This window comes from Pipistrellus kuhlii, unplaced genomic scaffold, assembly GCF_014108245.1.
Source record: "Pipistrellus kuhlii isolate mPipKuh1 unplaced genomic scaffold, mPipKuh1.p scaffold_m20_p_9, whole genome shotgun sequence".
NCBI classification, from domain to species: Eukaryota; Metazoa; Chordata; class Mammalia; order Chiroptera; family Vespertilionidae; genus Pipistrellus; species Pipistrellus kuhlii.
This window is the reverse complement of record NW_023425595.1, coordinates 53419688-53435630: the sequence shown is the minus strand read 5'-3', so window position 1 is coordinate 53435630 and position 15943 is coordinate 53419688. Positions and strand designations below refer to the sequence as shown.

The following is a 15943-nucleotide window of genomic DNA, read 5'->3' as shown; positions in this document are numbered from 1 at the left end:
CATGTGTCAAGCCCTATTCATACTTCTCATATGTATTAGCTGATCCTCTAACAACCCTACAGTCACTCTTTTCAGATGAGGATATTGGGGGCAGAGAGGATAAGCAACTGGCCGAAGGTCACCCAGCTGCAGAGGGGAGGGGGGAGGTTTTGAGCAAGGCAGTTAGGGCTAATCACTATGCTATTCTGCTTCCGTGTATGTGTCTGTGTACTACACACCCTTTGTTATCGCTCTCTCTTCTCCTTGCCCTTCCACTGCTATCTTCCTCCAGGACTATTGATGTTGGGATTCCCACCTGGGCTCTATAAGTCTTGCCAGAAACTACCTAGACCCCCACATTTCCTATTTAACCCGCCACGAGCTTACTATAAATTTTTAAAATCTTTTATGGAATTTTTGATAAATTAGAATCATAGCTGCACTGCTCCTCATTGATCCTGTCACATTCATGCATCTCCAAAACTCTCCTGATCTGTAAACCACAGGATGATTCCTGCCACTCTCACGTCTATTATACTTAGGTAATTTGATGAAAATTCAAGAATCTATTTCTGAGATCTTACTTGTGTTATATTTAATAGACTCAAAGACTTGAAAATCTCCCTCTCTATCCTCTCTCTGATATTATAATGAGGACATGGTTAACTTCACTCCAATCTTGGCATAGGAAATGGACAGACTGATTGATAGATTTCAGTTTCTGTTAGATTGAAAATTTGCAACAGCATTACCATGTTCATGAATTTAGATGATACATTTGTATTAAGTGACCTAGCAGCAGGACTTCTCCAAGTAATATGAGGGGCTGTGCTTGTAATATCGATTATACATCTGACTTCCCAGGAGCAGTGGGTAACAGCATTAATCAAAGGAGGGCTTAATAAACTCCTTGGGAGAAGGGTTATGGTTTCATTATTTAAAAATTCAGTGAAGACAGCTGCAGTTGAACTTTTACAGGCACTAATCCAAATGGATCATCTGGCAAAGACAGGAAATTATTTCTTGTATTTTACAATGAATATGCCAATTTATTAATTTTCAAGTTCACATAAATCCCACTGAGCTCAGTTTCAGCTAAAAACTGATTGGGGGGAATAACACCTCATGAATGTTGGGTTTTAATTTGAGCTGTTTGGTAGCTCCATTTGCAGGGAGTTAATTGCATATGATTTTATGATGATGAGGAGAGGCTTTTTGGTTTTAATAAAAATAAAAGCAGCACATATTTTTACATACAAGACAAAAAGCGAAAAACAAGAATACATCACAAAAAAACCCACATACACAACCAACACAACACTAGAAAAGGCTACAGCGCATCACAAATAAACAAGTATTTCAATCTATAATTAATCTATCTATATTGATTTTTTCCCATATTTTTCTGTTAGATGTAATTGAATGTTCAGGTTATCTCCATTTTCCAAAGCTATGGTAATAAGAATTAAATAAAGCTATAGATATAATTTTAACAAATAAGTACGTCTAGAAATATAGAAATAAAAGTCAATCTGATTTTTCATCTAGGAAAAAAAAATCACTTCTATCACTTCCACCATACTTTTTTAATATCACTTCTGTTGAAACTTTGCTCATCTTTAAAAAAAAACATTAGAACTGTTTCCAAAATGAAAGTATTATATAGGATTATGCCATACCCTTGTATCGGAAGTCAAGTCAAGGTTGGCGTGCATGTAAGACTTTCCTGATTTAAAGAGTATAGGTAATTGATAGATGTGCAGAGAGCATGGAAGTGATGTCAGATGCTGCTTGGCACTGATGGAGCAATTCAGGGTTACTTCCTCTGCGGAAACCATGGAGCTTTCTGACAATTCTGGGGCAACAACCAACCTCCGTGTCATGAGTCAAGGCATTTCCCAAGGGATTTACCAAATATCAATATACATAAATGATTAGTTCTTTTAATAACACATCACATTCAAGGTTTTCACTGTAATAATTGATTCTTACTTGCGTTTCAATAGGCTTTCTTGAGAGGAAAAGGAGAGGTGCGTATCGGCACCTGTGGCAGTGTGTTCTGCATGTGAGCTGGCATCATGTGCCAGTGGGAAATGGGTAGGTGACTAGAACTGTCTTGTAGGCCTTCTGTTCTGTGGTTCCCTCTGATCAACATTAATTCTGTGAGCTACATCTGATTCAGCATCTAGTACATGTTTTCCTTCTGATTTGCTGTCAGCTCTAGGCAGGTATTGAGTATGTCTAATATGAATAGGGAGAACAATGCCCATAAACAGAACTGGAGAGCTGTCTCACCCCTCTTATTCTGTATATAAATACAGAGGGATTTTAGGGTGAAGTAGGTTACTGAAAGAACAAACATGCAGAATTCGTCTTATCGGGAAATACAGTCTCCATCAGATCAGTTGGGCTTTTGGCAAGACTGATGATTAACGCTATGAATCTTATGAACATCCACAGGTAGAGGGAGGCATCTGCACTGGCGTGAGTCCAATATTATTTTATACATTTATTACAGGCCTTGACGCTTTAAAAAAGGCTCGATCAGGAAAACCCTTACGCCTCTTCAAGTAAAGCACTTCAAGTTCAAGTAAACACTTATTTAAGTGTTTAAAAAAGGGTATTGTTTTCCTTCTTTTTAGTATGTAACAAAAGTGAGCCTATTATTACCTGGGGGAAATGAAAACCGAAATGAGTATTTTAGGATGTAGAGTAAGTTGACAAAATTTCAGTCTTAGATTTGTAATGACTTGCAGAGATGTTCCAGTTCAAAACTTTTGATTTTTAAAAAATGTACTTGATTGATTTTTTACAGAGAAGAAGGGAGCTGGATAGAGAGTTATAAATATTGATGAGAGAGAAACATCGATCAGCTGCCTCCTGCATACCTCTTACTGGGGTTGTGCCCACAACCAAGGTATGTACCCTTGGCCAGAATCGAACCTGGGACCCTTCATTCAGCAGGCTGATGCTCTATCCACTGAACTAAACAGGTTAGGGCAAAACTTTGATTTTTTTACATGGAGGAAGGTAAGGGTCAGAGAGATGGGTAAACTGCCCGGGACGCACAGTTATTGTGAGCAGACTGAACCCAGGCTTTGCTGACTCTAGGCTCTGGCTCTTCCTTTCCATTGTACTGCCTTTCTTAGTTGACATGAATTCATGATGCTAAAAACTTTACTCCTGTTTACACACGAAGTTCCAAATTAGTAAATTTAATTAGTGAACAAGTGCCAAATATATGTTTGAATTTTGTTGTCAGAACAAAGGCAGACTCTATTCAGATTTAATTTGCTGATATTTTTTATATTTCAGTCTACCAAAATAAATGAGGTGTTACTATGAAATGTTACAGTAACAACCTCAGTGTCTTTGAAAGAAAATTATGCATATTTCCCATCCAGCTTGAAAGAGAAATCCCCAAAGGCAAACCATTCCAAGTGTAAGGAAACACAGTATTAACAACCCCTGGTAGCTGCTATAATTTCATTTCAAAGCGAAAGTTGACAAGGAATGTACAAATCTGGATTTCTTAAAGCCAGCCCTGGTGTTAACATACAAAACATGTGCACTAATGCCTCACATTCATCTCATGTAACCTTTGGGGCTATGTGCTGGATGATTAGGTTGAAGAAATTTTAAGGCAACAAGAGTAAGCACTTCCTGAATAAAACACGTAGTTCAAATAGATTTTTGGTGTAACATAATACAAAATGTTATCATATGTAATTACATAATCCATTAATAAAATATTATTATATACATTCCTGATGATATAGTATAGGATCGTGGTTAAAAGTATGAGCTTTGTAGCTGTACATTCTTAGGTTCATATCCGGGTCTGCCACTTAACTACAGTCATTTACAACTCTGTCACTTCCTGGTGTCAATTTGAGCATGTTACTTAACCTCTCTGAGACTCAGTTTCCTGAACAGTAGATTGAGGCTTGAGATTTCTACCTCATATTTGGTTGTAAGAGTTAGTATAACTAATATAGTCCCCCAGCTCTAGCTGAAACACATCAGACATTTGAGATGTTAAGTGCATGGGCATGTCATTGGAACATCTATAATTCCTTGTTATTACTTGGTTCTTCACTTTCCTGGTCATTCTTTTTTTAAATATATATATAATATATATATATATATATATATATATATATATATATATATATATATATATATATATGGTATATTCTTTATTGATTAAGGTATTACATATGTGTTCTTATCCCCTATTACCCCCCCATACCCTGCTCATGCCCTCATCCACTTGGTATCTGTGTCCATTGGTTAGGCTTATATGCATGCATACAAGTCCTTAGGTCTATCTCTCTCCCTTACCCCCACCCTCCCTTACCTTCCCTCTGGGGTTTGACAGTCTGATCAATGCTTCTCTGTCATGGATCTGTTTTTGTCCATCAGTTTGTGTTGTTCATTATATTCCACAAATGAGTGAGATTATGCGATTCATCTTTCTCTAACTGACTTATTTTGCTTAGCATAATGCTCTCCGGTTCCATCCATGCTGTTGCAAATGGTAGGAGTTCCTTCCTTTCTATAGCAGTGTAGTATTCCATTGTGTAGATGTACCGCAGTTTTTAAATTCACTCATCTGCTGATAGGCACTTAGGCTGTTTCCAAATCTTAGTTATGATAAATTGTGCTGCTATGAACATAGGGGTGCATATGTCCTTTCTGATTGGTGATTCTAGTTTCTTGGGATACATTCTTATACTAGGATAAGCTTTCTGCTTCTGCTTCAAAATCTGGCTCTATGTTAGACAAATATAAGGCAGCTTGTTTTGAAAAACTACATCTTACATAAATCAGAATCTACTTTTGTGCTTCAATATTTAAAGGGCCTTATTTATATCCTCATATGAACTCCAGAACGAAAAGATGAATAATTCTCTTCAGCTTTTTAAGTCACAAATGTGGCCACAAAGGAAGTAGAAAGGTCAGTTTATAAAGACAATCATTATTTGGAAGGTCAAGTCATTGTTGCCTTTGGTGGAACATTTTCGCAGTCATTTGTCACACTTAGGAAATGGAAGGCATCATTTTTATTCTCAGGGCCAATGAAAAATTTGCACCTTAATAGAAGGACTAAGAAGAAAAGCTAATTTTAGGTAAGATATATCATGCTTTCTCTCACTCAGAAAATTGGATATTTTTTTTTTAACTTAACAAAGCCCAGGATTTTGATAAAGAAAGCTGAGTAATGGGTTTACTACCTGCTAAGTCCTGCCTACCTCATTATTTTATATTAAGAATTACATGAGATTAAGCATATGAAGACAGTGAGCTACAGAAAAATCAAGGATTTAATGATTACACAGACCTGAGCTTATTCTCAATTACAAGCTGTGTGACTTTTAACTTTTCTGAACTTGAATTTTCTTTTATTTACAAAGGAGATAATAATGCCTATTAGGCAACATTGTCAAGGGGATTGAAAGATGTCACGTGTGCACACCTTCCAACAAGAAACCCTACCTGAAACTTCTTAGTCAGTGCAATGTGGTGTGTATGATGTTAGTCATAAATACATGTATTTATTGTTCATACAAATGGTTTCTTCATTTAAATTTATCTTATATAAATTTAATGGGTTAAAATAAAAAAATTATCTACACTTCAAACCATGAAGAGTATAGGATACACTAATTAGCTATTACTAATATTGTTATTATCATAGAAAGATATTTGTCATATTTCATTAGAAAGTGAAGAACATGAAGCAACAGCTATGGAATGGTCAATTTTCTTTAATAAAAATTACGTGGAAAAATATATCTAAAAAGTATAGTGAGACTATAGGTGATTTTTGTTTTCATTTTGATGTATTTGTATTTTGTAACATTTGTACAACAATATCTCACCTGTATAGCAAAATAAAATGTTAAAATATATTGAATAAAAATACGGATAAAGAAACTGACCTCCTTCAGCGGAACAGATGACCACAATTTGACTGAAAGGTCCATCCCCTTTGTTGTTATAAACGCCAACTTTCACTTCAAAGGGAGTAAGGGGAGGGACACTTTCATCTCGATAAATGAACTTGGAAGCATCAGAGGATGTCACCATTTTCTCCTTCCACCCACGTGTTCCATTGGGCCTGAAAGCCACAATATAGCCAAAGCCTTCCCCATTCTGAAACTCTTCAGATACTGGCTAAAGAAAAGGAAAAAAAGCAATTAATTATAAGCTAAATAATGAATTACCATAAAAAATCCTCTTCTTTCAAAAGTTTAAATTTTTAAAAATTATGGATAACCAAAGAAAAGAAGACTCAAATCTTTATAGTACACTAGAGGCCCAGTGCACAAATTTGTGTAGAGGGTGGTACAGCTAGACCACCCCTATTGGGGGGAGGGGCCTATCAGAGGTGGGGCTGGCAGGGGGAGGGGCCTCGGGTGGTTGGCTGACCCTGCCCTGTGGTCCAACTGGAGGTTGAACTCCCAAAATCCCAGTCCAGGGGATAATTTTGCATTTAACCTTTTATTATATAGGATTAAAAGCCAACATAGCATAATCACTTGGCAGTTGCAGAAAATTTAAAAGGCTTTTAAGGGTAGAGGATGAAAAAATAATAATATTACTTGGTATTTAAGGGAAGTACTAAGAGTACTGAAAACTGCTGAAGTGAAACAAATTTGCTCCAATTAGTCCTGAATATGAAATGGAGGCCTTTGGATTGCACACTAGAATATAACAAGTTGGGAAAAAGTATCATACAATCTAAAGGTCAGGAAATCTTGTCACTGGCGATGCTTTGTCAAGCTGCTAGCTCAGAAAATCTAGGAGACATTAATGTAAAACCTTTCTTCTACTGTTTTTTTTTAATTGCTTTTGTGCATTACTAACATATGAAAAAACTGGAATATAGTATTTGTATAAGAAACTTCTTGTACTAAAAGGCTTATATTTAAATTTGTTAAATGGACATCAGTTTTGCATCAAAAAATGAGTATTTGTGATTGGCTAGTTAGTGAATGGAATAGTTATCAGCCACTACCTAGCACAATATTCAACACATTATAGATACTCAATAAATAATTGCTAAATTGTTTTTCTTTTGAATTTTGATTTGAGAAAAAAGTGTATTGAGTCAAATATCAATAAAAGAGAAAAAAATTATTAAATTAAAGAACTACAGATTGAACTTTATATCCCTCCCAAATTTATGAGATGAAATCCCCCAATGGGATGCTATAAGAAAAAGGGCCTTTGGTGGGTGATTTGATTATAAGGGAAGAGCCTGCATGAATGGGATTAGTGCTCTTACAAAAGAGACTGGAGAGCTCTCTTGCCTCTCTGCCATTGAGGACAGTGAGAAAATGACTGTCTACCAACCAGGAATCAGGCCTCACCAGGCCTCAACCTGCTGGTGCCTTGACTGTAGACTTCCAGCTTCCAGAACTGTGAGAAATAAATTCCTGTCATTTATAAGCCACCTGGTCTATACAACATTTGTTTTAGCAGCCTGAGCTGACTTTGACACAAAATGGGTATAGGCAAGGCAAATCCATTTAGAGATATTTGGTCTCACTGAAATTCAGGTAGTGGGAAATTAATCCCTCTGCAGAAATAAAAACAAGACAAAACGTTTTATTGAAGAAGAGGGGACTGGACATAAGAGCAGGACAGAGAGCGTGCTCAAGGAAAATTTCTTATTGGGAAAAGACGTTTTTCTGTATATTTGATCATTGTCCCTAGAGTGTTAGGAATTTGTTTAGTTTTCTCCAGTAGACATTTTCATTTAAATTCTATTTTCATATTCTAATCTAAAGCATAGTTTGGTGAGCTACACAGCTATATTGAATAATAAGGTAATTTATCATCAGAAAAGGAAAGTGGGTTCATGAAAAATAAATGCACCTCTCACACTTCTTTTCTTTGATAAGAAACTGAGATCATATGGTGAAGGAGACAAAAGAACATAAGTTTTGTTATACAAGTCCCCAATCCTACTCTTCTCAGAGAAAGTAGCTAAACTTTGCTTCGGTATCATGATATTTAACACAAGGAAAATGAGCCCCACTAATAGGATTGTTGTATGAGATAAGCAAGGCATGATGCCACAAAGTCAGTGGAGGTCAGTTCCTTCCTCCTCAATAGTTTTAGACTCCAAATAAGTCAAGGGTGCCACTTAATCTTGAAATAATTAAATATTGAACTAAGTTAAGCAGACATCTGAAGTAATATATGAAAAGATGTGTTTTAATCAAACTTTATTATGAAATAGCTTGTTCACAGGAAGACGTTCCACAGACTTGGGGAAAAGTTAACTGGGGCTGGTATGAAAATGAGGAAGGATGATGTTAACAATATTTATCTGAGCAATGCATGCTCAAAGTGTCCCTTCACCTAATTTAAACAGAAATTACCCAGTGTCTCTGCACCAAGTACAGATCCTAGATATGTAGCCGTATTTCCTAAGGACTCAACCAGTTCTGACATCTGAGTACAGGCTCTCTTACCTCCCAGGCAATGACTAACTCGTGCCTTCTTCCACTTCTTCCACTCACGTTGGTGGGTGCTGTCTTTGGAACTGTGGATAAAATGGGCAGAGAGCAAGTGAGAAATACACGTATCATTTAAGGGTCTTTATAATAAGAACACATCATTACTCAGGTTGGGTGAAATCCTGATATAAGTTACTGGTAATATTCAGTATTAAGACAAGATGTTTGTGACAGATACCCTACTTTCAAATCTGCAAGTGAAATGTATTTTTCTTGGTCACACCTTGCATCCCCAAACTAGTGAGACTTCTTGTTCATGCGATGGGAGAGTAAGGTCTAAATTATAATTAACTTTATAGATAAGGACATCATCTTCTAGTGTTAGTTAGTTTTTCCCCTACACACTGTCTCCTTCTTTCCAGGGATGTGACTCTTTTCTGTGGTTTTAGGGCTTGCAGACTCCCTGGAAAACCCCACAGGTTGACATTAGCATTAGTGCTTTATGAGAAGCCCCTAAAGAGCTCTAAAGAAATCTTAGCGACACTTCCATGGATTGAAAACGTATTTAAACGAATAAACATTAAAAAGAAATAAAACTGAAAATAAATCTCTCTGCAAACTGCAAAATATATAAGCATCTGGCGAAACTTTTTCAAATAAATATTAAAAGAATAAATGTGTGAAAGGGATAAATTTCCCCTTCACCACACCAAACCACAAAATCTGCAGCTGAAAGGAAACATTTTCAAATGAAGAACTGCTAAATGAAGAGAACTATTAAAAGAAATCATTTTCCAGGCTATGAGCCTGCAGGAGCAATTTTACACTTCAGCGTTGAATTTATATCTCAGAATATAGTTTTTAAAAACCATTGATATACTCATAAACAATAAATTCACTCCCATATATTACCTACCTCTATGAAAGGCAATTAATTACTGGTAGATACTCACACAGCATTTTATATACCAGAAAAACTTATGTAGAATTTATATTCTATTAGAAATAAATAAAAAAATAAACATTCTCCTTGGCTAAGAGAGGTAGAAGAGAAAAGTCTGTGAATATATAATTGGTTCCACTGAAACAAATAAACTACATTTGCTAAGGTCCAAACTTCAGTGTCCTTGGACACTGAAATAGCTCCATGAACTATTTCTTCTCTTGATGATGCACATGCAGAAGTCTATACGCAACAGTAGCCACCTGTCATTCTTTCCTCACAGTTACATGTATGCTAAAGATATTCACCCTGGCCAGGTTGCTCAGTTGGTTGGAGTGTTGTCACAGACACCAAAGGGCACATACCCAAATTCCTTGTTCGATCCCTAGGTGGGGTACATATTAGAGGCAAATGATTGATGTTTCTTTCTCACATCAATGTTTCTGTCTCTATTCCTCTCTCTTTCAAATCAATTTAAAAAAGATATTCTTGCCCTAACCGGTTTGGCTCAGTGGATAGAGCATAGGCCTGGGGACTGAAAGGTCCCAAGTTCGATTCCTGTCAAGGGCATGTACCTTGGTTGCAGGCAAATCCCCAGTAAGAGGTGTGCAAGAGTCAGCTAATCAATGTTTTTCTCTCATCGATGTTTCTAAGTCTCTATCCCTCTCTCTTCCTCTCTGCAAAAAATCAATAAAATATATTAAATATATATATCCTCAGGTGAGAATTAAAAGTTACTCATATATGGAGTTCACTCTCAGAAATCACCTCAGAATTACAAGGGCATGTAATAGCTCTTTATCTTTCATTCAAGAAATCACAAAGAATTCAACTGAGAAAAAAATGATAGTGTTATAGCAATAACTGAATATGCCCTTTTTATATGAACAATGAGTAAATCATTTTATGTGAGTTTTTGGTAGTAGACATGGTTATTGTTACATATAACAGCTAGGAACTTAACACCATGTCCCCAAACCAGTGGTATATAGAACTAATTCTTAATTCCCTTCCTAGTGTATAGTATGAGTAAGGCACCTTCCTGTTTAACTGTATGTGTAAAAGGGTACAGATAACTAGTTTAACTGTATGTGTAAAAGGGTACAGATATAAGGTTCCATAAGATTCCAAATATTCCATCCGTGGTTAAAATTTTAGAGTTCTGAATATTGTGACTACCAATACATAGTCAAACAAATAGTGGAAACAAGATAATTTGTTAATGTTATGCCATTATGGCTTGTCTTAGTAGCATTAGTTTTTTGTTTTGTTTTGTTTTGTTTTTTAAATGTGCTCTGCACCCCCATCATATGGTTCATGGTAATCTCTGACAACTAACAGCCAAATAACATTACAGGTCATATCTCCAAAGCCACATACATTGTCTATTACATTGAAATAATTAAGTTTATACCTCAAAGTTAAGACTTTATCCTCCTCTTTGAGGACAACCATCCTGAATTTTGGATCATGGATTTTGTGGAAAGACTAGGCATTGAGGATCCTTTCCTATTTTATTCTGACCTCAAACATCATCTAAAAAGAGGATGCATGGAACCTCTAGATCAGAGATGTAAAGTGCCACAGTCAATTAATGCATTTATTAAAAAAAAAAATTAGATTTCTCAAAAGTGTTAATTTTTTGAGTAAAAAAAAAATTAAAAAGAAACTGGTAAAACATTTGGTGAAAATTTTCACTTTGAGCAACCAACAGAGGGAAGTAATACTTTCTATGATTTAATTCTTTGGGTAGTTTCTATGTTGATTATACATAAATAACCCAGATTGCATAAAATTTCTCTCATTATTTGAAATCAATCCTTGAAGTTTTCTTACAGCTGCTAATTTCTTTTCAAGAGAAGATAGCCCTGCCCTAAACAGTTTGGCTCAGTGAATAGAGTGTTGGCCTGAAGACTGAAGGGTCCCAGGTCTGATTCCGGACAGGGGCCTGTACCTTGGTTTCAGGTACATGCCCAGTGGGGGGCAGCTGATTGGTGTTTCTCTCTCATCTATGTTTCTAGCTCTCTATCCCTCTCCCTTCTTCTCTTTAAAAAAAAATCAATAAAATATATTTAAAAAAAGAGAAGATAGCCCATATTTAACTTAATATAAAAAAAATATAAGATCCTCTTTCACACTACCTCCAATTTTAATAGCTAACACAAATAACACAAAAGGCATTATTGGTCATTTGTGTGTTAGTGGTCTAGATGTATAAAAACCAATTATTTTGAAATAAAAAAGTTTACTAGATATAATAGAAACTACTAATAGAAAACTTAAAGCTTTAAAGAAATGAAAACAGCTGAGACCGGTTTGGCTCAGTGGATAGAGGGTCGGCCTGCAGACTGAAAGGTCCCGGGCCCGATTCCGGGCAAGGGCATGGACCTTGGTTGTGGGCACATCCCCAGTAGAGGATGTGCAAGAGGCAGCTGATCGATAATTTTCTCTCACTGATGTTTCTAACTCTTTATCCCTCTCTCTTCCTCTCTGTGAAAAATCAATAAAATATATTAAAAAAAAAAAAAAGAAAAGAAATGAAAACAACCTAAGTGTCAATGGACTGATGATTGGATAAAGGCAATTTGGTATGTGTGTGCATATATACAGGGGTGGGAAAAGTAGGTTTAGCTTTTATCATATGAAAAATTATACAATAATTAAAAAATAATAATACAAGAATAAACTCTGTTTTGCATACTCACAACTGTAAAACTACTTTTGTCAAACCCTGTATAGTATGAAATATTACTCAGCCATAAAAAGGAAAATCCTGCCACTGGTAACAACATGGATGCACCTTGAGAGAATTATAATAAGTAAAATAAGTTACACAGAGAAAGACAGACAGTTATATGTGGAATATGAAGAAACCATGAAGGGGTTGGTGGTTGCCAGAGGTGAGATATGGGGGGTACAACATGGATGAAGATGGTCAGAAGGTAAGATAAATAAGTTGTGGAGATGCAATGAACAGCAGAGTGACTATAGTTAATAATATTTTATTGTATATTTAAAAGTTACTAAGAGAATAGATCTTAAAATTTCTCATCTCAAGAAAAAACTTTTTTTTTTTTACTATGTGAGGTGATGGACATTAACTAAACTTATTGTGGTAATGATGTCACAATATATACATATATCAACCATGTTGTACACCTTACATATATTATAAATCAATTACATATCAGTAAAACTGTAAAAACAAACAGAAAATGAAAACAAGGCTTTAATAGCTGCATCTCAGGAATTCTATTTTCTTGTCAGGATCACATTGTGTGAAATGGGTATTCTAGTTTTAATTGGCTTAAATTTCCTAATTACAGGAAGATGAACTGTGGAACCCAGGCTCATTCATTTTCAAATTGCTGGCACACAGCTATTTCTGCCGTCAATGTTTTGGAGTCCTCTAATTTTAATTATATCCTTTTACTTATAAAATAGCCTGTTCATGATATATACAAATTTGACTTAATTTTTTTAGATCCCTTCTGGTATAAAAGTTCTATAATTCTTGTTAGAAATAGAAAATGTGTATAATCAAACAGCGAATAAATGCTTGGATTAAGTTCAGAAAAATACATATATACTTAAAAACCAAATATATTTTAATGTACTTACTGAGAACCAGATATAAAATTAAGTAGCTAAATGTGTTTACCCCTCACTTATCTACTAATAAATGTCCTGAGTTTATTGTCTTAGAGAATCAAGTTTATAAGCATGGATAACAGATTAAATTTTATTTCTCCTTAATTTTTGTCTGGGCTTTGCTCTTTCAAGAACAGATAATGTAATTGATACTTTTTTTTTTTTTTCCTTAGCTGTCTTAGTGCCTTCTCTGGCAAGCTGAAAATCATACTCTTGTTTCTTTTTACCATATACATTGGACATATTGCAAACATTTAGAGGGATCAACATATAGTGTTCTACCTTAGTTTAATCACGCATGAATTTAAGTATGAGTCTCAAAGAACGTTAAGTATAATAATATTTTGGCAAAGCCAGTCACACTAGCAACATGCTTTAATGAACCTTCAATTTAATTAATTGATTAACTAAACAAAAGAAGGCAGGATGAAATAATTTTCCAATCTCTCTACTTTCCTTAAATAACTTGCAATATCTACTACAATAGATGTTTACATGGCTTAGTATAGAAGGGTGAGCAATAGTAAGGACAACAGTTGTGAGTGGCATTCTTTTGAGTTAATAAAGCTAATGTAATAATCCTAACCTGCACGTCTTTTGCCATATAAACAACTATAAACCTACTTTTGTCCATATAGCTTTTTTAGAGACCTGAGGAGGCAACAAAATTTAGGAGCTTAATGCCAATCCAGCGAGTGGCTTGGAAAGAAAGTTGCAGATGAATGGAAATAAAGAAAGAAGGTTGTTTATACAGTCAAGGTGGGAGTCAAGAGAGAAACCAAAAAGCATTTTTCCTACATGAATTGACGTACATGGCACATCAGTATTTTAGGTAACAGGTTATCATTTCAGCTCACTTTATCGGAAGAATTAAATTTAAAGTTTCCAATATAAAAAAATACCAGCGTTGTTTCCTAAGGAGTTCGAATAAAGCTTTCATTCCTATCAATAGGCTAGATAAGGCAGTATACACAAATTGCAAAGATGTTCTGGTGGAAATGAGAAAGCTCTGGGCCTGACTCCCATTTCCATTCTTGGTTGGAAATATTTCTTAGCCTCTTTGTCATTTGGTTCCCTCGTGAAGATAATGTTACCTATTGATAAATAGTGAGGAAAAGTACCTTGAAATGTATCATATCACAATGTCTGGAACTATAAACGATACAGGTTACCTAATGGTAACCAGTTAAAATCCAGCTAAATTTGGAAAAAAGTACTGAGGTCTTCTATGGAAAGCACTAAAAGTTCAACATGAGTCTATTTACATGGTACCTTGAAATAGAGTATCCTTTTGGAAATCTGTATAATATTGTTCTGATAGTTCCATGGAAATTGTGCTTTCAATTTTAGCTAAGGTTGATTTAATTTGAAAGTATAGGTAATATCCATTTTTGGTTTGCTAAAGAGATTGTTAGGATATTTTAAGAAAGGTGTGATTTCTCTCATTTCTGAACCTTATCATGGCTGGCAGTAGTCAAAAGCCAATGAGGTGAGAACATGCAATGAAGGCTGTTTACCTCAACTCTTGTTCTCAACTTTATTTATATGGGTCCACAAGGAAGAAGCAGAGGATGGGTAAAATATTCTTTGAATGAGGTTTGTTGACCATTGTGGTCAGAAGAGGATGCGGAGAAGGAGGAGAAAGAAGGGAGTGAAGAGGGAGACAACATCTGTGTTAGAATTCCAGCTCTGTCACTTACTCAGCTTTTAAAACTCTAGAAATCTGTTTTCTGATCTGTAAAATATGGACAAACACTCATTGCTTTAGAGAGTTAATGTGAGAATTAAATGACACAATAAAGGGCAAGTGCTTAGCATGGGGCCTGGAACATGATTTGTGATTTAGAACCGGGGCATGGTATGATGGGGACTAGACCGTTAGAAAAAGTCTAACTTGGGTGTCTCACATTTACTCCTGGGTTGATAACCTCTCATTGCCCATTTATCTCTGTACTTTTATTCCATCATAGTGTTATTTGTCAGTAACATAAATGTCTGACAATTAGGTTTCCTTTAGAAAAGCATCTGTTGAAGTGCCCATCTTTGCTTACAAAGTGTCTATGAAACTGAAGTTCTTTATATTTCCTGTAAACATTTAAATAAAAAAGACTTGCCTGGACAAAAGTGGTTTCATGATTTAAACTATTCTCTGTTATGCGAGCCATGCTGTTTTCTTCTTTTCTTCCTAATTACTGAGATTTGGTCTTAGAGTTCAGTCACTTGACATAATTTTTGCCTTCTCTTAATGTTACTAAGAACCATTTCTTTTATTTAATATAATTAAATTGCTCATCAGGTTGAAGAAAGTTGTAATGCTCATTAATAGCGTTTTATTTTAGGATCTCCCAATTACTTTAGCTGCATGCTTGATATTTTCTATATAATTTTTTTCTTAGGAACATAGCTTGGAGAGACCTTTAAAAACACAAAGCCTTTGCCTCTTCTCTGTACACATCAGTGCTTGACAACCATAGTTTTAATTTCCCCCTATAAATAATTCTGCCTGAGTCCTATTTGGTCTGCCCTTCAAAGTCCAATTAAATGCCATTTACAAGGCAAATACACATACTCCCCCAGAGAAAAGGAATCTAACCCTATCTCATTTTACAATAGTATTTTACTGTGTTCCTTCTATAATATTTGAGCTCAAATAAATTTCCTAAGTAATGATTATGGACAAGAATGGTAAATATACAAATATGAACAAAGCGAGGCCCTTGCAGAAGTAAGGAGATAATGTATAACATTGAAGAAGTTATAGTAGAAAGTTAAATGAGTCTTTTTCTGGACTTGGGATGAGTCACATGTAACGTGAAGTGGGCTGGATGAAACCATTGAATTTCTAAGAAACAGGGAAACCAAATTTCATGACCCTTTCCCATTACCTCCTCCAGAT

At 35.4% G+C, this 15943-nt stretch overlaps 1 protein-coding gene across 1 annotated transcript in view; it reads right to left on the bottom strand.

The window, feature by feature from the left end:
- Positions 1-15943, bottom strand: part of CNTN5 (contactin 5) — a 720133-nt gene that overhangs the window by 39635 nt on the left and 664555 nt on the right. The window contains exons 18-19 of the mRNA XM_036427705.2: positions 8469-8539; positions 5925-6159 (exon numbers count right to left, since the gene is read on the bottom strand). Coding sequence (XP_036283598.1) covers positions 5925-6159; positions 8469-8539 — 306 coding nt within the window. The remainder of the gene's footprint in view (positions 1-5924; positions 6160-8468; positions 8540-15943) is intronic.